Here is a 22,916-nt window from a genome sequence, read left to right on the forward strand (position 1 = left end):
AAAAACATTTTTGGATGTAAGAGTTGATTTTCAGAGTAAAATAGAAATAATGGGAAGATCCTTTAAGTGGACAAAAATCCTTTTATTGAATAATATATGATATTAACCATATTTCTACTACTTGCTATCTATAGTAATTGTCATCTACTAAATGAATCTATCCACAAAGTATCTTATTAATCAGAGTGCCATGTTTTTGCACCGTTTTACTTACAACAGCTGCTATTAAAGTAAGATTTGAGGGTTCCCCTGCTGCTGGGAGAGGAGCACTCTATGCTGTCAAACACTTGTAGGGAACAGTTGCTTTTTTATCCAAGACGCTGCAGCCACTAGCTTGATTTCCATGACTGTTATGGAACAAATACAGGTACTTATAGCATATCAGTTAAATATTCTGATTATGAGGTATTTCCTGTAGACAAACATAACGATAAATTGTATTAAATCCCCAATACAATAATGCTTAACTTCCTTCCTCTGTAATTGATCACGTTTTCACCAATAAATACGATCCACTGTCAGGACTCCTTGACAGACTTAGTTGGATGTTTTGCTCAGCCATTTAAAAGGATTTTGAGTAGGGCCTTTCCCCGAATATTACCAAAACCCATAAAAACAGAGGATTGCTAATGAACTGAGGAACATGGCTGACCCCAAAGCTACTGCAAGCAGTGACAGCCACGGGTCCCCTCCCACAGGTGTCCCGGGCAAGCCTCTTGAAGTTAAAGCAGCACAAGTTTTGCAGCGCGGTGACAGTACCGCTCTCCACTGAGCGATGGGACGAAACATATATTTCCGTCACGGGCTTTTTCGGGATGAGTGCGACAGGAACCGTCACTGGCTAAGATCAAAGCTCAGCAGCGGCAGGCACCGGCGGAGGAGCCGCCTGTGCGGCGGCCGCTCGCTGCGCCCTGCCAGCGGCAGGTGGCCGCACCTGAGGCGCAGCATCCCGCGGCGCCGCGCACCCGCGGCGAGCACCCGCGTGGGAAGGCGCTGTCACCGCACTCCCTGCGAGGCGGGGACCAGGCGCGCCCGGAAAACACTCGGGAGGCAGAACCGAGCGCTGCGGTTCCGCGGCGGTAACTTTTCAAACCGCGCAGCGCTCGGCGTCCGCTCGGCAGGACAGGCGACGCGGGTACCTATGTTGGATACCTAATGCGCCCCGCCGTCGCGGGGAGGACCCGGCAGCCGCCGGCACCCCTCGCTCCGTCTAATCTCGAGGCCGGCGTGTGGCATCAGCGGGAGCGCCGCGCAGTCTCCCCCCGCGCAAACCGGCTGCCTCGGGCGCCCGGGAGAACAGCGAGCATGTGCTCCCCGCCGCGCTCTCCTCCGGTTCTCTCTGCCGGGTGAACCGAGCTTTCCCCCCATCACCTCCCAGCCAGGGCTGCGCGGGATTTCCCGCCGCCCGCGGAGAGCCGCGCCGCAGGTGGCAGCGGCTCCCGCGCCTCGCTGACTCCTCCCGGGCACTTTCGGGGCGACTCGCGGGGTACTCGTCCTCCCTGTGTCCCGGCACGGAGGGAAGCCCGAGGACCAGGGAGCAGGGCAGGGAGGTACACGCCGCGCCGTGCGGCGGGGCGCTGCTCAGGACAGGTGTGGGCAGCAGCCTGTGGAACACGGGAGGGGTCGGACAGGACGGGACGGGAGGAGAGGGGAGCGGGTCGGTACTCACACGAAGGCGTGATAGACGAAGGCCCATCCGCGGGGCCGCTCCAGCACGTTGTACAGGTAGTTCTGCAGGCGGCGGTACTTGGCGTTCCTGCGGCAGCTCGGTCCGCTGCTGTAAGACAGCGGCTTCCCCAGCAGGCTCATGCGGGCTCCGTGCTTCCCGCGGCGGCCCTCCCGCAGCCCGGCGGGGGCGGCCGCGCCGCCGGTGCCCAGAAGCAGCAGGCCGTCGCCGCGGGCCGCTGAGCTCGTCAGCGCCCTGCCCCGGCCCGACTCCACATCCTTCATGCCAGCTGCCGCGCCGCTCTTCACCCAGAGCCCCGCGGAGCCGCCCTCCTCCCCGCCGCCGTGGTTGCGGGGCATGGCATCACCCCGGGCGCCGGAGCGGGCGCCGGGGCCGCGGCGGAGCAGGGTGCGGGCGGCGGCGGCCAGGCACCCCGCGGCAGCAGCCCGCAAGAGGCAGCGGGGGCCGAGGGTCTCCGGGCGGCGCCCGCGGGGCGCGGGGGCGCGGGCCACTTTGGGCGCCCGGCACGGCGGGCCGGCCTGCGGCAGCTTCGCGGGGGCCCCGGCGAGGGAGCGGGCGCCCCCCCGGGCGCGCTCTCCTCCCGGGCGGCGGGGCCCCGCCGCCGGTCCCCGCAGCGCCGCCCGGCGTGGCTCCGCGGCCCGGGACGGGCAGGAGGGAGGGACGGCAGCTCCTCGCGGCTCCGGCAGAGAGGCCGCGGCTTGGCGGTGCCCGCCGCCGCCCGCTCCCGCGCTGCCTCCCGCGTCGTTTGGCCGGGCAAGCTGTTGCTCTCGCTCCGAGCGGCGGAGAAAGTCGGCGAGGCAGGCGGGGCAGGCGGGGGCCGCGCCGCTGGGCGCCTTCGCGTCCCGGGGCGAGAGCGGCAGAGACAGCGGCGGTGCCCGCGGTGAGGAGGGCGGCGAGCGGAGCCCGCGTTCTACGCGCGCTCCCGGGAAATGTCCATGTAAGTCCGAGAAAGTAACAAAACTGCCGTAAGTCCCGGCGGAGGCGCGGGGGAGGACCGGCCGGCGGCGGGACCCCGCTGCGGGCAGGGAGCGCGGCCGGCCCGGGCGGGGCAGCGCAGACGAGCCGCCGGGTGTCCCCCCGAGGGGGCGGCGCGGCCCGGCACGCCGCTCCGGCGCTTCCGCCGTGTCCCGGACTCGCGAGGCGGCGAGACAGCAGATCCCAGGGGCAGCGGCGGGCCTGCCTTTCCTGCGGGTTCCCCCACGGCCCCCGTCAGCTCCGGCCCCGGCGCGGTGCGGCCGGAGCGCAGCGGTGCCGCCGCTCGGTGCCCGCGCTGCGCCGAGACAGCGTTGCTCCCCCTGCCGAGCGCGGCCCTTTTACGCCCCGCCGCATCAAGGTGAGCTTGCGGAAAAAAACACCACCCACCCCGGCACCCGCAGGCGCGGCCGCACCGCGCTGCCCGCCCGGCCACCGCACCGCACCCGCTTTGCCCGTGGGTTATCGCCCGTGCTTGGCGGGCGACCTCCGCCATCCCCCTGCACTCCCCCCGCACCCCGCGGCCGCCTGCTGCGGGCAGTCGCCGCCCGTGCCGCTCCTGGGGCCGCAGCTCGGCATGCCTGGGTGCCCCGCGCTGCCCCGGGGACAAGGACGAGACACCCCGGCACTTCAGCACCCACTTCACAAGAAATAGCTGCGTGGCACTGGTTTTGCAGCCTGAGCGTCACGATGTGAAAATGCGGCATTAATTCTGAAGTGTTAATGAAAAACAGTAAGGTGTATGCTAATGTTAAGCAAAATTCAATAGAAACATTCAGAAATTAATTTTCGGGTTTTTTTTCCCTTTGTGCTGGCTAGTTAGAGGCCCGGCTTTCAAGCTTTGGTTAACACACGATCTTCAACTCCCAGAAAAGAAGAAACTGTAAGACTTATTTCATGTTCTAGCAGTGAACATTAACTTGTGCCCCTACTAGTGCAACATGGACACATCACCAGTACTAATTCCTTGCTATAATGTGTCCAGTGCCATTCAATAAGATGTCTTTAAATGACAAGTTTAAACTTCTTCCTGACTTCACTACACTTTCTCCTCCACTGCAGGACAGTTCAGACAGGAACTTTCTAACATGTGAACCACAGTGGCCACTCAGACTCGTGATAAGGGATGGCAGAAACAGCACACATGTCAAAACAGATGTTAAGTAGTTGATACAACTATCCACAGAAATCCCATTAATATTTAAGCTTTCCAGTGGCACATATCTACTCTTCTTTCTTTGAATTGTAAATCGGGTTAGTTAATCCTTCATTTACTACTTGTTTGCATTTCCCTGGTTTGATATACGCAAGTGTTTATACTCTTCATTTTTCTCATCCTTATTTACTTATTTACAGCTGAAGGTGTACAGCATGCCTTTTCCATCAGCCAGTCCTCCAGAACCATGCCTAGATTTAAACTCTACTGGCCTTAGTCACTTGATTTGAAGGCTGATGCTCAAATTCTGGAATGCCAAACTTCAGCTGAGAGCACATGGTCCAACCCACTGAGCCAGGCCTCTGTCCCAGGGCCACTGACCCTTGAGCTTTGTTTAATTGCTGGGGTGGGCAATGGCACAGCTCACAGCAGCACATATGCATCTCTGTTAATGGGACTGAGGCTTTAAACTGAGGATCAGACCAATAAACTATGAGCATTACTGAACTCCAGTTCCTGATGTGCTTTTTGCAATCCATTAAAAAATATTGTTATAATTCTGTGCCCTCTAGTGGTGCTTGAAATCATCAATTAATTTAAATAATCATAAGGAAAACAGTTCGTGAGCACAAGTTGAGCCAATATTGAAATGTAGCCATAGATTCCAGAAGAAGTAGAAGCTAACAAAAGTAATGCACTTAGTGATTAATTATTTTATTTTTTACTGTGTGGGAACAAGTGTATTTTCCCATCTGTTATCTGTTATTAAATAAATCCTTTTAAAAGTATGTATTATGAGAAGACATTTATGGTAATTAATCTAATCCATACTTGTTCATATGTCAGATAACCAGGGCAAGATAACCAGGGTTGAATACGGAGATCGTTAGCACCCAGGCAGCTGCCAGCCCTCTTGCAGGCAGAGAGGCTGTGCTATGGAACAAAGCTAGTCTTCATCTAAGTATTCATTGCAAAATACAGGTCTGCATTTATAGGACAACAAATTCCCCTGATATTTTGGCTTCAGACTATATAATACCTACAGAGATGAGTCGTGTGAAATTCTAGCATGTCCGCATGGTCCAAGGTCATCCTGGGTTCAGATGTCAGTAAGAAGATCTACTTGACGAAATCTCCAAGGCAAGAACATCCCAAGGAATCTTGACTTCGCAAGGCTGCAGGTACAGTATATCACACCTGCAGAGGGACAAGGAAAATAACATGCTAGAGTGCAGATTTAGAGTCACTATTACCGTGCTTTATGGCAAATTCTGCCAAAATTAAAAGTAAAACAGAGATTCAAGATTGCATTGCATTTTTTAAATGTGTACATTAAATGCTACATATCCTGACTTTTGGAAGGATCAGCTGATACATATAATCTTTTTTTGATCAGGAACCAAATGTCACATATGTTTGCTATTTTCAGGGTTTTCTTCCCAATGAGTTACTTTTGATATATTGTCTTACATCAGTGTTTCTGGTTTTATTTTAATTAAAGAGCGGAAGCAATTTAAACAGCAGTGCTAGTCTCTTATTCCCTTATTTATAAGTTGTTTTGTTGTTTTGTTTTTTTTTTTTTTTGCTGGAGCATGAACACTTCTTTTCAAAGGCATTTACTAGGGCAGTTTTGGGGCTAGCTACAGTAGAATTTTAAGCAAGCCTTCACAATGACTAAGTTTGCAAATAAGTAACAGGACTACTGAAATACACTTGATGTAATTATGACATCAGATAGATACTAATAGAAGAACTTTGTTACAGGGTAAAAACAAAGAGAGAAAGGAAGACTAGCCACGCTGGAGGACACTGACCAGAGTTCAGGAGGCCCAGTTCACTGCTCTGCTCCATATTGCCAGGACAGATAGGATGTGGAGCCTATCCACACCAAATCTAAAGTACCTGAGCATGCAGTTGCCTCAAGTCACTGACAGATGCTTACTGAGCTGATGAAAACCAGCTGAACACCTATATGCAGCTTTTAATATTTATATGAATTTGAAGAATTTGTCTGTGCCTGAATTACATATCTGTCACAGGGGGTGGTAGCAATTTTTTCACAGAGAGAGGGATTATTAACATAAATTTATGAAACAGTGTAAGATGCTCCAAAGCAGCAAAAGAGGGAAGAGTAGAAATCACGTAAACACTATGCTTGTTTGAAGCAGAAAAGCAGCCAGAGTGCAAGCTGGAAGGCCTCCGTAGCAACACCTTGCAAAGGTCAGTTTACTGTGGTATCATGTTTTGAGTTCATTTGAGTTCCTTGTTAATAACCTTTTTCACGTTATATAATAGTGGAAGGTATCATGTATGCTCTAGTTTTGCATCTCTTTGTAAGATTTTTAGCTCTCTGCCTAATTGTATGGAGGAGGGGATTCTCATAGCTAATCTTGGCGACAAGCATACAGGAGTCAGGAATAAGTTTTTGAAGCACATAGGTGTTTGGAATAAGTAATTTATTATGTTGACCTGTTGTTTAGCCTATAACACATGGTATGCACCTTCAGGAAAACCCAAATCAAGCATCACTATTGTTTAATAAACCATGAGCAACATGTCAGATGAGGTGAAAAGCATGTTAGAATGCACATTATACACTGGCCAGCCAGCACATGTAAGATGCTCGCAGCTGTAGTGGGGCTCTGCTATTAATATTAAAAGTGTTAGAATATATTGCACTAATATTCCAAGATATTGGAATATGCTACTGCAAGCTTTTTCACATAAATTAAAGAAGCAAGACTGTCAAAAGCATGAGGCATTCATACACTGAACTCAGCAGAAAGGATGGCCCATCTTTCCCTTCTTCCTGAGGCCCCTTAAGCCTGAACCCAAGGGAGCACCTTCAAAATAAATTTAGTCTGGTGTTCCAATTATGTGTTGATTTTGATGTTAAACTGCTATGAGGTGCTAACTTTGAGGACCACTTGCCTCCACAAAGACCTGTCCTGTGAGCAGACTTTCATTCCAAGCAGTGCTTCTCTGTGTTACTACCAGCACAGGCTAAATTAATCAGAAAACAAGATATGGGTAGCTCACTGACAGTACCCGTGCCTACTTGGCTGCAGGTATGCTAGAAACACTTCTGCCTGGTAACTACACCTATAAAAACCAAGGCCAGTTCCCAAACTGTTAGTAATGGACCCTTCCTCTGACAGCAGCTGTTTTCTTCTTCCCAGCTAGAGGAACAATTTGGCTTATTCTCCTTGCCTGGTCATGATCAATGGCAGAAATTCCAGGCCTTCTGTGCTGACTGGTCTGTCTGGAAAAATGTTCAATTTACTCCTTGACTTCTAGTATTTCCTGTTACTCATCAGATATTAATCCCTGATAAGGGAATTAATTTATTCAACTGATTACTACTTAAATAAATAGCTAAACACCATTGTCCATTAATAAGGCAAACCTTCATGTTAAGTCATTATCTGACCCCAAGACATGCTCTCCTAAATGGCTCTATTATTAATCTCCTTTAATTCCTCTTTCACCTTCTTTTGATGGTTTTGTTTATTTATTTGTTTGTTTACTATTTTGTGGTCCTTCCTTCCTTCCTTCCTTCCTTCCTTCCTTCCTTCCTTCCTTCCTTCCTTGATGCACCTATCTGGACTCCCAAACAAGCCATCTGGTGACAAAACAAAGCCATAAGTCTTGAAAGTTGCAAATCCTGCCACACACCACTATCACTCTTCAATCTAGCAAAACAAGGAAAGGGAAAGGGAAAGGGAAAGGGAAAGGGAAAGGGAAAGGGAAAGGGAAAGGGAAAGGGAAAGGGAAAGGGAAAGGGAAAGGGAAGGGGAAGGGGAAGGGGAAGGGGAAGGGGAAGGGGAAGGGGAAGGGGAAGGGGAAGGGGAAGGGAAGGGAAGGGAAGGGAAGGGAAGGGAAGGGAAGGGAAGGGAAGGGAAGGAAAATGAAAAGAAAAAAAGAAAATAAAAGAAAGGAAGAGAAAAGAAGAGAAAAGAAGAGAAGAGAAGAGAAAAGAGAAGAGAAGAGAAGAGAAGAGAAGAGAAGAGAAGAGAAGAGAAGAGAAGAGAAGAGAAGAAAAGAAAAGAAAAGAAAAGAAAAGAAAAGAAAAGAAAAGAAAAGAAAAGAAAAGAAAAGAAAAGAAAAGAAAAAAGAACCAGAGTGTATACTGAGAATTGAAGAAGGGTTTACAGACCCAAACTGGCAATATAATGCAAACAGAATATAAATGTTTGTTTTTTTTTTTTTTTTTTAGATATAATTGTTTCTTTTCTCTGAATACATGGATTTTCAAAATAAAACTCCCTGAAATATCTAGAAAGTCTGAAAAAAAATGCCAATCAAAAATGTCAATGTTTATTGCAGATTTTATAAGTTAACACAGTTTCTACATATGAAAATAGATCCTTGGGATATTGTCTTCAAAACTGCTTGTTTTCAAGCAGAAGAGTATAATTTGGTTAGCTTGCATGTCAGCAGTTCTTTCCAGCAGGCATGATAACAATCCACAGCAGACTTGAAAAAATCCTGCAAGGTCAGAATACAGATACTTAGAAATTCATAAAGAGGATTTTTTTTTTTCCTAGTTTTCTAGTGCAGGAAAGTAAAGATCTTGATGTTGTTTGGACTTATTTCTGGTTTCTTTTGGTATGGAGAAAATATTTTGTGAAAGCTTAGTTTGATCCCTAGAGTTGGCAAACTTCCTTTAAAACACAGTGATATCTCAGGCATTCAGAGATGTACCTGAAAAAAGCTGGTGGCAGATAAAATATCAAAATATATGAGGTGTATCTCATTATGAGCTTTTCCTTTAAGGTACAGTGACCCTTATTATTTACCAAACTTGGGCTTCTGGACATCTCCTCTCTCTTCATCTCTGCACATCTCTTCCACTTGTACTATGGCAGTTCTGATTTTGAAAGTTCCTATCTGTCTGTGGCCTAATCTTTGAAGCACTGACATTTTTGGACATTAATATTTTAGAATCACCTAATTTTTTCTCTTTTGAAAATGCGTAGAAGTGCCTCAGTCTTCACTTGATGCAACTGGAACCTAATTTGCATTTATGTTGTTTGTTTCTATATGCTAACTAGTAGATAGTGGAGATGTGCTCACCTTTATGCTCCATGGTCCAAATAATTTTAATAAAAATCTGTGCAGAGGAGCATGGAGAGAGCCAACTGCTTCAGGTGCTCTTGCCTATAGAGTTCTTATACTTCAGAACAGCTGAACATCTCCAGATGTTGCTCCAGGGCAGCAGAGTCATGTTGAGCTGGAGGGAGTACCCTGAGCACGAACCACTGGGACAGGTTGGCAGCATCACTAATTTCATGTATGGGACATAAGAGGAGATGCTGTGTGCTTCTGGAGAGTTTAAAAGGTTCCATGTTTGGTGCCCTGGCTTCTCTGACCCTCCTCTGAAGATGCTGATACACTTCATGTATTATTGAGATAGCCTAGTCCTATCATAGGAGTCTGGTTTCTGCTCTTGAAATAGAACTTAAAATTTTAGGGGCTTAAGCACAGAGTTTACTGTCATCAGTAAACATCAGTCTTTCTGAAGTTCTAATAGGGATTTTATATTGTCTAAAGATCATCAGTTGTTCATTTGCATACAAATGCTCTTGCATCTGAAATTTTATTTATAGCATAAATGTAGGACTCAAACATATTTTATTGTAATTCATTGTAACTGAAGTAACATTCTTTCTAAATTAGACATTTAATCACTAACCTAATATATTTTGAAGGTGCATTTTAAAATAAAAAAAAATTACTGCCCCTTTTCACAAAATTGAAGAGATATTTGGCCTTATTGATGTGCTAGTTCAAATAATTTGACAGCATCTATGATCCTCAAAGAATTTGAATAAGATACGCCCTCTGAGTGACTCAGGTGACATAACAAGAACTTACTCATAAGCTAAAAGCACCACAGAAAGCAGCAATAGATGAGAACACTGGCAGTGTGTGCTTCCATCAGCGTATCAGAGGACAGGTTGGAAACCTTCAGTAAGACTCCTCCTTTCTATCACTGTGTTCCTGTTGAATCCAGTGAGATTCATTCCTGTCATGAGGTAAACTAGAAAGAAATGGAGGCAAGAGTGTCTAAGGTCAATAGGGCCCTCAAGAGCTCCTGCTGGATGAGTAAAGACACTCAGAGCTGTTGGAACCATAGCACTTCAGAAAAGAATACCTTCTTTTGCTTCTACAGGCATAGTTAGGCACTTACACATGTTCTTAAATCTCATCCTCAAGCATGCACTTCAGAAGTCTTCATCAGTAGAAAGGTGAAAAACAAGAAAGGAAATGTTAAGAGGAATCTAGGTGATGTAGTGAGGCTGTAAGACAGGAACAACAGTGAGAGAATTTACAACAGATAAGCAGGAATCATAAACATGGGGAATGAGATGATAGTTCTGAAAAGGGTTTTTCCCCACAATGCTCAAAGGGATGATCTAACAGTATCACTAGAGAAAGATTGGAAGTAATTATTTTGCTTCAAAGTGGAACAAAATTAAAGCTGTGATATATCTAAATCTATTTTATGTATCTGAATATATCATTGTCGGCAAGGAAACATAGAAGTCAAAATGGGTTTTAATATACTTGTAGGGCTAGGGAGAGGATGATTAAATGCTATAGACCAGACTTACTAGGCAAGTATTTGCATGAAAAACAGGATGTACAAATATAGGTATAAGGAAAAATCCACAATCTTTTTCCATGAGGATGATCAGACACTGGCATAGGTCCTCATATAGGTTGTGAAATCTCTGTCCTTGGAGTTTTTCAAAGCTTAACAGGCTTCAAGGAACCTGGCATAAATTTGAGTTGGGCAGGTTGAAATAGATGACCTCTAGAAGTTCTTTCCAATCTAAAATATTCCATGAGTCTAGATGACCTTGGGCAATGAATACTTTATGACCTACCCTGTGAAATAAAAACCCATTGATAAGTTTGACCTGGTCAATACTCTAAGGACACGTAAGCATCTATCACTGCTGATACCCTGCCCCAGCTGCAAAATCACAAACCTTACGTGCAGGGGGCAGAGGGTTGAAAGGATAGCAGTGGTATCTGCCTTCCATGTAATAGCTCCTCCAATTGCCTCTCTAAAAAGGAGAGAGGAGCAGAGAGAATGACAGGAGAATGAGCAGGGAGAGGCACCATAGCACAGTCCCATGTGAGCATAATCCTGAACAGCACAAGGCCTGGTGCCTGCCCTGTCTCCACCATGGGTCCCAACTCCCTGCAGACTTCACTTTCCTTTCTCCAGCCCTCCCTGCTACAGCAAACATCCTCCTTCCCTGTCTCATCTCCTTCTTTTCCTTGTGAGATGGTTTGAACTTGGCTGAAATTTTTGCAGCATGACTTTTCAGTATCAAGAGATTGTGGGTGATGATTTGTTGGAAACATTATTATCCACAAATAAAAAGGAAGCATTTAATTTTATTTTTTATAAGGCACTAGTTATTTTAATTGCCCTACTAGTGGACTATTTAAAGAAAGCATCGAGTGCTCCCAAATTGAATATCATGTTTTTGTTAACATTTCCCTGCTAGGGTGTTGAAATCTCTAGCCCTTTTTGAAAATCCTGATCAAATTTTACCTCTGGTTAATAACACATTCCCATTAAACCCATTTACGTTGTTTAATTTAAATAGGGGTCAAATCCTGCCTCTATTTTGTTATTCTGCCTAAAGATTTTTATTCTGCAGGGAGGTTCATTGGTTCCAACTAATGAGAGGAAAAAGACTACCAGCTCAAGTTGATGATACCATAAATGCTTGGAATGAAAATTAAACATTATTATTAGCAACTTTCAGCAGGGTTTAAAGTGTTGAAACTTAACCTTGTCATGTGGATCCCTACCACTTAACTTTAATGAGTAACCAGTAGCAGGAGAGTTTCCTATATCGTGTGTGCAGTAGCTGCTGAAGAGAGATATGACATATTATCTAGATCAGTTTATAGAAGCAGCTTTCCTATCACTACCATAAAGAGGGAAACTAGAAATTTAAGCCATTATCTTCTAAAAGGTTCACTATAAAACTATGGTTCTAAAATTGCTTTTATAGTGTAAAGATCATCTACTGGAAGCAAAACTCTTACATGTTTCAAAAAGAAACGATGGCCTAAGTGATAAACATGGGTGGTAAATAAAACCAACAAGCTGCCTTTATAACTCAGTCATAAAATGGTTATCATAATTATTCTATCTTCTCTATGTTAGATACTCATAGAAAACCTTGGGGTTTTTTTCTTCTTTTTCTTCTTAAAATGTTTCATAGAGCATTTGGAGCAGAATGGAGAAATAGCTGAAAGCTTAGAAATGAGTGTTTTGGAACATTTTGCAGAGCATGCTGTCTGGGGCCATAAACACACAATTTGGTTGTAACCTAAAATATCTTATTGAAGTTGTTCTTTCCATTCACTGTGTCTTTCCATATTTAAATCCATACAGATAAGGATACTCTCAATTTCCAGAGTGAATCTGTACACTTGAGTAGTGTTACAGTGGAGGCAGTTTCCTGCTGAAACAAACAGGCTTTGGAAAGTAATAAACATTTTATTATTTATTCCTGCTCAACTGACAAGGAATTACCAACTTTATTTTCAAAAGAGAGTAGCATATGAAATGCTGAGGACAATTTTGGAAGACCAATGTTGCTTTAGACCCCAAGTAACTTTGATTAGGATCTTATTCCCTGTTATAAAACAAACAGGTTTTCTTTCATTAATACGGTATGTGACAATATTTTTTGCACATTGCTTTTGGTTGAGGAGCTTTATTAAAGGCGTTTTGGGTTCATGCACCACGTTAGCTAGTAGTAATAATTTCCACTGTGTAACCTTACCTTCTCTTGCATAATTATTTGCTGCCCACTGAAGCGGCACATTCTCTTCCCAAAGCACATCTTTGAAAGCAAACAATGTGCTTTTAAAAAAGAGAAAAAAAATTGCAGTAAAACATACATTGTGAAGATGCTCCTCAGCATGAAGACACTAAACATTTCATTTCACTTAAGACATCCCAACCATCTGCTTTAGAAAGCTGGAGCTGGTAAACTGAGAAGCTGTGGGGAGGGAAAGGCAAGAAAACCAGTGGCCCTAAATCTATCTGTATTTGACACCGTCCTTAGCGCTGCGATGCTGCTGGGTGGACACTTGCAACCGAGTGCGGCGCCAAAAGCATCCTCCGCATCCTCCGCATCCTCCGCATCCTCCGCATCCTCCGCGTCCTCCGCATCCTCCGCAGCGCCTGCCCGCGGTGGTGCCCCGATCGGCCGGACTGTTCGGGGGCGGCTGGGGGCCCGGGGGGCTGCCGGGCCGGCCCGTCAGTATCTCGGTGCCCTCAGCAGGTGGCAGTGCCGTCCCGCGGCGGCCGGAGCGCGGACCCTCGGTCCCGCCCCGCGGGGCTCCGCGGCGCGGGGCGGCCGCAGCGGGATGCGCGGAGCGGCGGCGGGGCGGAGAGCAGCACACGCCTGCTTCCCCGCGCACCCCTGCTGGCAGGGGTGAAGCAGTTCCTGAAAAGAATTTTAAAGAAAAATTGATGCAATCAAAATAAAAAAACCCAACCCAAACTAAAAAAAAACCAATCCCCCAAAATTAACTTGTCACGAAAAACTCCACAACCCCCACAAAACAAATCAAAAGTATGGCTCCCCTACCCATTTGGTCCTTTCACCAACATGTCTGTGACTGGATTTGTGTGTAAATGATGGTAAAAACAAAAACGTAATTGGAAAAGTCAGGGGGTTTTGTTAAATTTGATCAACATGAATTTAATGCTGCTATGGTTAAAAAACTTTTGTGGCTGCTTAAACAATGATTTACCAATATTGCTTGCCTTCTGCTACTACCTGAAGGGAGAGGATATGTGAAGAAGTATCCATGTAAAAGCATGCTGAAACAATTACATTCAATTACATTTCAGACAGCGAGTTCCTTCTTTATTTAAAGTTCCAAAATATTAATCATATGAATGTGTTGAATTTATAAAAGCACAATTAAAGCTGTCTGTGTTTGTTTTCTATTTCTCTTTGACGTATTTGATATGGTTCTGCAATACCATTCTATATGGTATTTTATGTATTTTAAAGTAGTCTTAAGTTTAACTCTTTTTTTTCTTCTTTTTTTCTTTTCTTTTCTTTTCTTTTCTTTTCTTTTCTTTTCTTTTCTTTTCTTTTCTTTTCTTTTCTTTTCTTTTCTTTTCTTTTCTTTTCTTTTCTTTTCTTTTCTTTTCTTTTCTTTTCTTTTCTTTTCTTTTCTTTTCTCTCTTTTCTTTTCTCTCTCCTCTCCTCTCCTCTCCTCTCCTCTCCTCTCCTCTCCTCTCCTCTCCTCTCCTCTCCTCTCCTCTCCTCTCCTCTCCTCTCCTCTCCTCTCCTCTCCTCTCCTCTCCTCTCCTCTCCTCTCCTCTCCTCTCCTCTCCTCTCCTCTCCTCTCCTCTCCTCTCCTCTCCTCTCCTCTCCTCTCCTCTCCTCTCCTCTCCTCTCCTCTCCTCTCCTCTCCTCTCCTCTCCTCTCCTCTCCTCTCCTCTCCTCTCCTCTCCTCTCCTCTCCTCTCCTCTCCTCTCCTCTCCTCTCCTCTCCTCTCCTCTCCTCTCCTCTCCTCTCCTCTCCTCTCCTCTCCTCTCCTCTCCTCTCCTCTCCTCTCCTCTCCTCTCCTCTCCTCTCCTCTCCTCTCCTCTCCTCTCCTCTCCTCTCCTCTCCTCTCCTCTCCTCTCCTCTCCTCTCCTCTCCTCTTTTCTCTTCCCTCTTCCCTCTTCCCTCTTCCCTCTTCCCTCTTCCCTCTTCCCTCTTCCCTTTTCCCTCTTCCCTCTTCCCTCTTCCCTCTTCCCTCTTCCCTCTTCCCTCTTCCCTCTTCCCTCTTCCCTTTTCCCTCTTCCCTCTTCCCTCTTCCCTCTTCCCTCTTCCCTCTTCCCTCTTTCCTTTTCCTCTTTCCTTTTCCTTTTCCTTTTTCCTTCCTTAATCTACCACTGATTTTGACATATTAAAAGGATTAGGTTTGCAGGAAAAATTGCTGAATGGACTTTATTTAAGTAGCACTCATCTAAATAAGGGTAGTTGAGCTGCTTATCCAGATTCTGTTTCCCACTGTGTCTGTGCTAGCTTCAGTGGAATGACGTCAGTAATGAATACCACTTATTATTTTGTGTTATTTTAAGGGTATTTATAACACATATGGTTCTCTAGTTAAGCGAGAATAAGGCAAGAGTAATGGAGTGGTGATTTTTTTAGGTTATATTTATTTGCTAGCACCTGTTTATGAATTATGAAAATACCTCTTTTTGTCTATTTGGCTCATTTGCATATACTGTCTGACAGTTTTCTGCTTATTTTCAGAAGCTCTGTATCCTCTACTGAAAACTGTGACATTTTTGGGCACTCACCTGCTGGCTGGTAAATTATTTCAAGTGGGCCATTTTTTAAAAGAAAATGTAGTCTTGTGATTTGGGGCTCCAGGCAGCTAGGAAATCATACATATTTTATGGAGGAAAACAAATTTTCTTTATTGACAAACATTTCAGGAGCCTATCTCTGGAATCCACAGGCATATTGACTGACAGTTCCTCTTCACTTGTTCACTGATGATGATTCATATCAAGACAGAAGAGGAAGTAAGCAGGAAGCAGGAAAAGGAAGGAGGCACAGTTTTGGTAGTTCTGTGTATCCCTCCGAGGTTCTGCACATTCCATCAGAGAGGACCTGCTGATGGTTTCCATGGCTGCACTGCTCTGTTTGCCTCCTGCAGCATTCAATAACACCTAACTTTTGTGTATTCTAATTGCTTCCCACTGGAGAATATTTCCAGGCTTTTTCTTTTTTAAGGCCTGGTTCTATCTCTGCCTTTAAGTCTTCTCAAACTGATTACTGCAATGCTTTTTCATTAAAATGCATGATCTGAGGAAAGAGGCTGGTACAAAGGCAGCAGAGTAGCAGAAGTCTGGTGTTAGGCTGTGGAAATGCAAATTCCTACACATTTTCTGTGTTACACTTTCCAGCTGTCAAACTATTCCACTAGATCAGATGTTTGTAATTACTTAAAATGAAGTCTGCAGCTTAAAGTTTTCTTGAAAAACATGAAACTGCAGGTAAACAAACCTAAATTATGAATTTAATATTTACATGCACTCCTGCCAGAATAATATAAGGAAGATTAAGCACTTACATTTAAGCAGCCTCACCTTACAAACTTTTACCACTAGTACATACAAAATACGTTTCTCCAAGATTTTGTCTTTTAATTGTCTTTGTAACTGTGGGTACCTATATTACTTCCTACAATCATCAGAATCTGCTTCTGCTTCGGGAATAATATTTTAAAAAAGAGAAGATCTGAAGACTTTGTCTCCCTAAGGATCCTGGGTTTTGTGATTCCTAACGTGATTATTTCAAGGTTTTGTCACAGAGCTCTTATAAAATGCTTAATAATAGATCTACTTTTTTTTTTTGCACATAAATCCCATATAACTCCTGTGATTGCTACATGCTGTAGCTGTACTGCACTACTACACCTTTAAATCTGTTTTATTTGTGATTTAAATTCTTCAAAGTTCTAAGAATCTATTTACAAGTGGTATAATGGTATCGAATAGCAACTGTCAGGTTTGGTTTTGTGTTTTTTTTTTTTTTTCCTAATTTAAATATGGAATTTCATGACATTTATCAATCCCTAAGTTGTCCTTCTTTTCTGCAGAAAAGAAGCCACAAAACCTACTTTTCCTATGCCTAACTTTGCTCAGTTATTCAGAGGGCACAAACTCTTTCCAAAGAGAGAGAAAGGCAAAGATACTACAGGAGATATCTGGAAAGGAACTTAACTATGAGTGTCCCACCATGTTCCCTCATCTTCAGTAGATGTGTTACTAAAGAGATTCAGCATTTGCCATGCTGCCATTTAGCATATTTCTGTCCATTTTGTTCTAGACAGCTTTGTCTGAGTGAAGTTGAGATTTAATACTTGCTTCAGACATTTTGTTCCCTCTTACAGGCATGCAGAATGGGGCTTGACTAAGCATTTTTTCTATGACATGAGAGCATCAGGTTTGTTGCAGGATCAGTAGAGGGATTTGCCTAGAGGAAACCTTTATCTGCAGGAATTTTTAAGAACAATTTAAGATGGAGGGTTTAAAAAAGAAACAAGGGAAAGTTGAATACTGATATTTAAAAATTTTTCTAGAGGAGCTGTGAGCTTTCTGTATTTTTTTATCAGAATAGTATTTGTCTGAGCTAGTAATTCAGCATACTGAGGAGTAGAGTATTTGGGATTTTTTATTTCAGCTTTGTTGAAAATCTGTATTTTAAGTACACTAGTTAATTGCTCAACTGGAAGTTATGTGGGCAATATAGTGCATTGCAGGAGAGAACCCAAAAATGCACAGCTCCCCTTTTCTAAGCTAGTGGGGAGCAGGACCTAAAAGAAACTCAGATCTTGTCCAGAATTGTGATAGGGTCTCAACTTTAAAGTACTTCTATTGAATGAGTTAAGAGTGAGAAATAATTGAGGGTATATAAAAAGGTAAGATCTTAGGAGAAAGCATCAAAATTAAGATTTTTGTTTTCTTTTGTTGTCTTTGAGATTTTTTTTTAGATTTCTTGTTCTCTGATTTAACTGCTGCTGATTTATCTTGGATGCCTTGTGTAAGAAGGACAGGACAACAATCCATTAGTTTGCTAGGAGCTAAGTGTTTTCTTATCAGCACTGCCAGCAGCTTCCCTGAGCAGATGTGGAGAAATTACACAGCAGGTCTATATGCCTCATTTTCCCAACTGTAAAATTGGAGTAATAATTTGTTATTTAAGATGATGTTAAATGAGATCCCCATCAATTTTTGGAAGTTTGCTGCTATCATCTTTAAGGTGATGTAACAGCCTATGATTATACGCATATACCCTTCCTGCTGATTCAGAAACAACAGTTTGCTTATCTCTTCAGTCATCTACCACAGATGGAGAGGACTGTGCTCACAGAAAGGATAATTCTGACATGAGAGGATGTTAGTTAGTGAAATATTTTTTATATTTATCATTGTGTAAAATACATCTATTTTAATGCACGACTGAGAGTAAAAAAAATTATTACCAAAAGGTAAGTAAATTAAATATTCTTCTTATAACAAATATGCATTTCTAACAGAACATTATGTTGGTATATTGCTCTACAGTATTAACAAACATCTATTATTAAACACAACCAATCAAAATCCAACTCAGTCACTCTGTCAATAATTTAAAAATGCCTTAAAATTTTTAATTATGTATCAGTTGAGCACCACTTTAAAAAACTCAACAAAAACCAGCCCTGAACTTGACTTATCTAATAGTTCAATATAATATCTGAAAGACTGCAAGCACCTTGTCGATACTTGAACAAACCAAGGTTTTTCTACTACTTTGCTCTTTATCCCTTTTCTTATCACTCACATGGCAAAGTGGTGTAAGCTGCCTGGCTTGAGCTGTAAGAGGACAGGAACTTGCCAGATGCACTATTTTGGGGAGGGAGAATAGGTACATTTCTAAGGGACTATGAAGGGATGCAGTAGATTGTGCCTCTGGCCCAGTGTCAGGCTCATGGCTTTTGGTGAGCTGGCCCTCTTAGTTTACTGTGCCACAGATGCTCAAACACTTCCTTCTGCTTTGGCCACTTCAAGTTATGTATTAAATAAATTTTCCTGTGAACAGCAAGGGAATATTAACTTTCAGCTTGTCAGTAGGAACTATTGTGTATGCAGCCCTTCTGACCCTTTTATCAGCTTGCAATATGGACCTGAGGGCTTGTTTCTGGCCATAGTCCATTGGCAGGTTACTGGCATACAAGGTTGTTATTATTGGTATTGTGGAGAAATTACTGAGCAATTGCTTTTGCTCCAAACCACAAGCCACATAGTATGGATAGTGTAATATAAAGCATATAGTGACTATTCCTTAAAATCTCTCTTTTCTATGTTTATTTTTTCCAGTGTCTTGGTATTCTTTATTAAATCTGTAGCTACATTTATGAGAGACAGGTGAGTTTAGAGTTTTCTGAGCAAAGACCTGCCAATCCAGTGGAGTGCTTCATCTTTTTCTCTCTGGAGATCTACTTCTAAATGTGGTCTGTGTAATTGCCTGTACCGTAGTTTGTTTGGATTTCTCTGGTAGAATTGCATAATATTAAAAATCAACATGGAATGAGTTGTATATAGGCATAGTTTGTAGCCTCTCCCCACATTTGATCCATTAAGGACTGGGTGTCAAACTACCAAGTATCAGAATTCAGGTACACAACTACAGTTACAGCTTGTGGGAAATCTTTCCAATGTCTGAGTGCTATTATTATAATATAGCAGGACTACTATAAACAGCAAGTTTTGTACAAGTTTCTAATGGGTTCTCCTGATAATTTTCACTACAGTACTGCAAACGTCTTCTAAAGTCAAATTTATTTCCACCATTAAAAATTTTTAAAAAACCCAAATCAACTCAACATCCTTCCCCCCAAGAGCCAAATAAATATACCCAACAAAACCACAAGGAAAAAGTTAGGCATTTCACTTACTAATAGTTTTTTATTATTTTCTATAAATGTTGCTTAAATTATTGGTGAAAGAGCTTATGTGCAGTATTAGTATACATCAATACTTTCAGGACTTTGTTTACTTAGCTATTTTATTCGGTAAAATACAAAAGGGAAATAAATTTTCCATATACTTTACAATAAGCAGAAACCAAGAGAAAACATAGAGATTATCTCAATTTTTTATAATATAGGTGGCTTTATACAACACATTTTAAATAGTTTTGTTTTTCCTACTGGCAGGCTGATACTCAGCCTGAGGATCACCTATTCTGGGGACAAAACCAAGAAGAATCACATTATAAACTAGCACTGCACAAGCCCTGATTTATCAGATTTTCAGCAAATCCTGTGTATCTGATTCATCTCTGAAGACAGAAGGGCACAGAGGTTTGCACAGCCATGGTTTGCTTTTGAAAACCCTGCAGTAGATTCTGATGTGCCAGCACATTGGCAGCTCCCGTCTTTCCTGTCCAGGAGCTTCACTTGGGCATGCAGACTTGCCTGAGCAATTCCCTTTCCTGTAAGAAATGTCCTACTGGTAGCATTGTCTGTCATTTGTTACTTCCAAAAGCCCTGCCTGTTATCCTGCCTGGGCATGTCATCCCCTCCCCTTGCCAATGCTCTGTGAATGTGAACAGCTGTCACAGCAAGAAGGACACCATGGGCTGTCAGTGTTTTAACAGCTGGAGAATGCGCAAGTATGCTTCTCATTTTTAATGCTGCACACAAGACTACCCATTGCTGGCAGTAGACATAGGTCTAGGAGGGTGAAACCACAACATCAACCACAACATTGACACCCTCTTTGTGTCATATTGTTGACCATGGTCTGTGTTGACCTGTGCTGACTCAGAAGTGCTTCCACAGAAGCATCCCTGAAAAGGTTTAGGATGAGGACATCACATGTATTCCTCAACTGTAGCAAACATGATGGTAAGAAACTTTAAACTGTGCTTAGAGATGTTCTGCCAACTGTCTTACTGTTTTCATATAGGAGAGGCAAGGTAGAAGGTCATGCCAGCAATTGAGTAGGAAGCTTTTAATCTTCCTTCCTTCTGGCTGGCATCAGACCTTTTCTGGGCAGTACTAGGTGCATGCAATCAGTTGAAGCCAACTGAAAAACAAGATCAGACTTGGTGACAGTTTGGACTATAACATACCATTACTATGGCCACGGGGTCAAGAGATCTGGATGTCTTTGGGAAGTCTGGTCCCTGACAAATCCACTGTGGAAAACAAATCCACTCTGAAAGACATATTCTCGCTTTCCCAAAGCCTATGATCTTTGTTTCTTTTGTCTCCATTTTTAGAATAACATCCTCAAATTTCATCTATTTCTGCTTCCCTTTCTCTGTTGATGCAAGGGTAACTTGGCAGAGAACCATGGGCAACCACTCTGAGACAGCTAAGACTCACTTTGCACAGTCAATGACCACTGCATGATCTGCAGAAAATTTTGAAAGGTAAAAGCAAGACTTGAACTTCTCTCAGACTTCAAAGGATTAATTTTCTCCAGAAGAGCATCTCCATCTCCTTGGCAGGGTGGATAAGAGTTGTTTGAAGAAAATACTCGGACAATGTGTAGTTCTTTTGTTTCAGTTCTACTCATCAAGAATTGCTGAATGGAGCCACCAGAGAGAAGTGTCTCTGAATTTCAAGATGACACTCAAAAGCTGCTTGTCTTAAAGCTTTTGGGTCTGTTCACATTTCCAGGGTAGACATCAGAGAGTTATTAGAGGCCATTTCATCTGTTACTCTAATAACATGCCTCCTCGGTAACTCAAGGCAAAGCTAGAACTATAAGGAGAATGAAAATCCTTCAAAAACTGAAGAATTTTCTAGACATTTTGATCCTAGTTCTGGAAAACTTGAATATTAATGTGTTTGGCAAAAAGATAGATCAATTGTTTCCAATTTAGATTTTTCACACATCTCACATATATCTATATGAAATACCAAAACCAAACTAAAAAGCCATTGCTTTGAAAAACTCATAAGACTTTAATGCAAAGATGTAAAAATGAGTTATTTTGACATTGCCAGAGCCTTCCAACCTGTTTCTTCCTCACATAAATGAAATATGAGTAAAAAAGACAAGACTTCACAAAACATTTGAAGAAAACTGCACTATTTTTAAAAATATGTTCTGCTAGTGGTTTGATTATCAACTGCAATCAGAATAGAAGGGTTTGTTTTTGTTAAAATAAAATAAAAAAATTGAAACTCTTAGGTAATTACAATATACTGCAGCATTCAAGGTACTCAGGCAGAGAATCTATAATCACATCTACTTTATAATTTATTTTTCAAACAGTCATTTATGTTATCCATCAGGCACTGATTTCCCACATACAAAAGATAAATTTTTGTGACACTCTTCAACTCTGGCAGATAGCAAACAAATATCTGAATTTTGAAAGAACTAGTTTTAGTAAAGAAAATTTTCTTCTTCTGAGATTAGATACTTCACTGTGATTTTTTTTTAGTTGATTTTACTGGAATTTTGCCTTTTTTAATAGCAGTATATGTAGTTTATTCCACAGAATTTGATGGAACTAGGACAGTTGCCTGCATATTTGAAGAGCAGAGATTTTACTAAATGAAGGATGTCAATGCAGTTGCTCTAAAAGGTAATTATGCTTAATGAACACTGGATTCTAATTAGAGAAGAACAAGTCCCTGGCAATAGCCACCTCCTTACACAATGAATTAAAAAGACAGCTAATTGAAAATGTCGTGTGATACTCTATTAAGTACATAATCTTCTTTATCTCTTTAGCCCTGTTATCATAGCCAATTTGCAAATTTGATTTAGAGATATAAAGAACATGAAGATCATTGGACCCACTTGCTCAGTTCTAGAAAACTTGTTTATTGTGAAAGTAAAGAACTGAAAAATAAGTCTGTTTTTTCATGCCATGAAACATCTTGAATATATGACACCTCACTGATGTAACTTCCAGCAGTATAATGTGTAAACAGCACATTAGGATACTGTAATTATGGGGTTTTCATTGCATCAAAACATATCCTAATAATTAGTCTTATTTTGCAGCCTTTTTTACATATATTTTTTTCAATGAAAAACAAAATTATAAAATACACCAGAGCTCCACATTTAAATTCTAGAAACTATAGTTAATAAGGACAGATATTAATATCATATTTATATAATTTCTCCACACAGTAAAAATGTTCTTCACATTGAACCCTAGTTTATCCCATAGAGGTAAACAAATTAAAAAGAGGTTCAACACTGAACAAAATACTTCTGGGGAAAATATAGTCATCTTTTGAAAGGTTAATAAAAAGCAGAAAGATATTTAAGCTTTTTATTTGCCAGTTCCAGTGGGGTTTTAATGGGTACTAAAGGGCATAGAAGAAATATCAGATGGTTTCTTCTTCATCATGAGTGATCTTTCATGACTATTGAATAAAAAAACATGTTCACTGTCACATAGGTGTGATATCCAAATAAGACTAATTTACAGATAGAAGAACACTGCCTTAAAAATATTCTGAGATCACCTCCAAGTTAGGTCTAAATATAAAAAACTGTATGTAATTTCTCTATAT

General features: G+C 42.5%; 2 protein-coding genes across 2 annotated transcripts in view; both read right to left on the bottom strand.

Annotated features, from left to right (window-relative positions):
* KCNQ5 (potassium voltage-gated channel subfamily Q member 5) overlaps positions 1 to 2,072 on the bottom strand; it is a 277,344-nt gene extending 275,272 nt beyond the window's left edge. Inside the window, exon 1 of the mRNA XM_021553807.2 lies at positions 1,670 to 2,072. Within this exon, the coding sequence (XP_021409482.2) occupies positions 1,670 to 2,025 (356 nt within the window). The 5' untranslated portion in view covers positions 2,026 to 2,072. The remainder of the gene's footprint in view (positions 1 to 1,669) is intronic.
* RIMS1 (regulating synaptic membrane exocytosis 1) overlaps positions 1 to 22,916 on the bottom strand; it is a 417,183-nt gene that overhangs the window by 139,151 nt on the left and 255,116 nt on the right. The gene's annotated exons all lie outside the window — the stretch shown is intronic.

The sequence above is a fragment of the Lonchura striata genome, chromosome 3 (genome assembly GCF_046129695.1).
Source record: "Lonchura striata isolate bLonStr1 chromosome 3, bLonStr1.mat, whole genome shotgun sequence".
Lineage (NCBI taxonomy): Eukaryota > Metazoa > Chordata > Aves > Passeriformes > Estrildidae > Lonchura > Lonchura striata.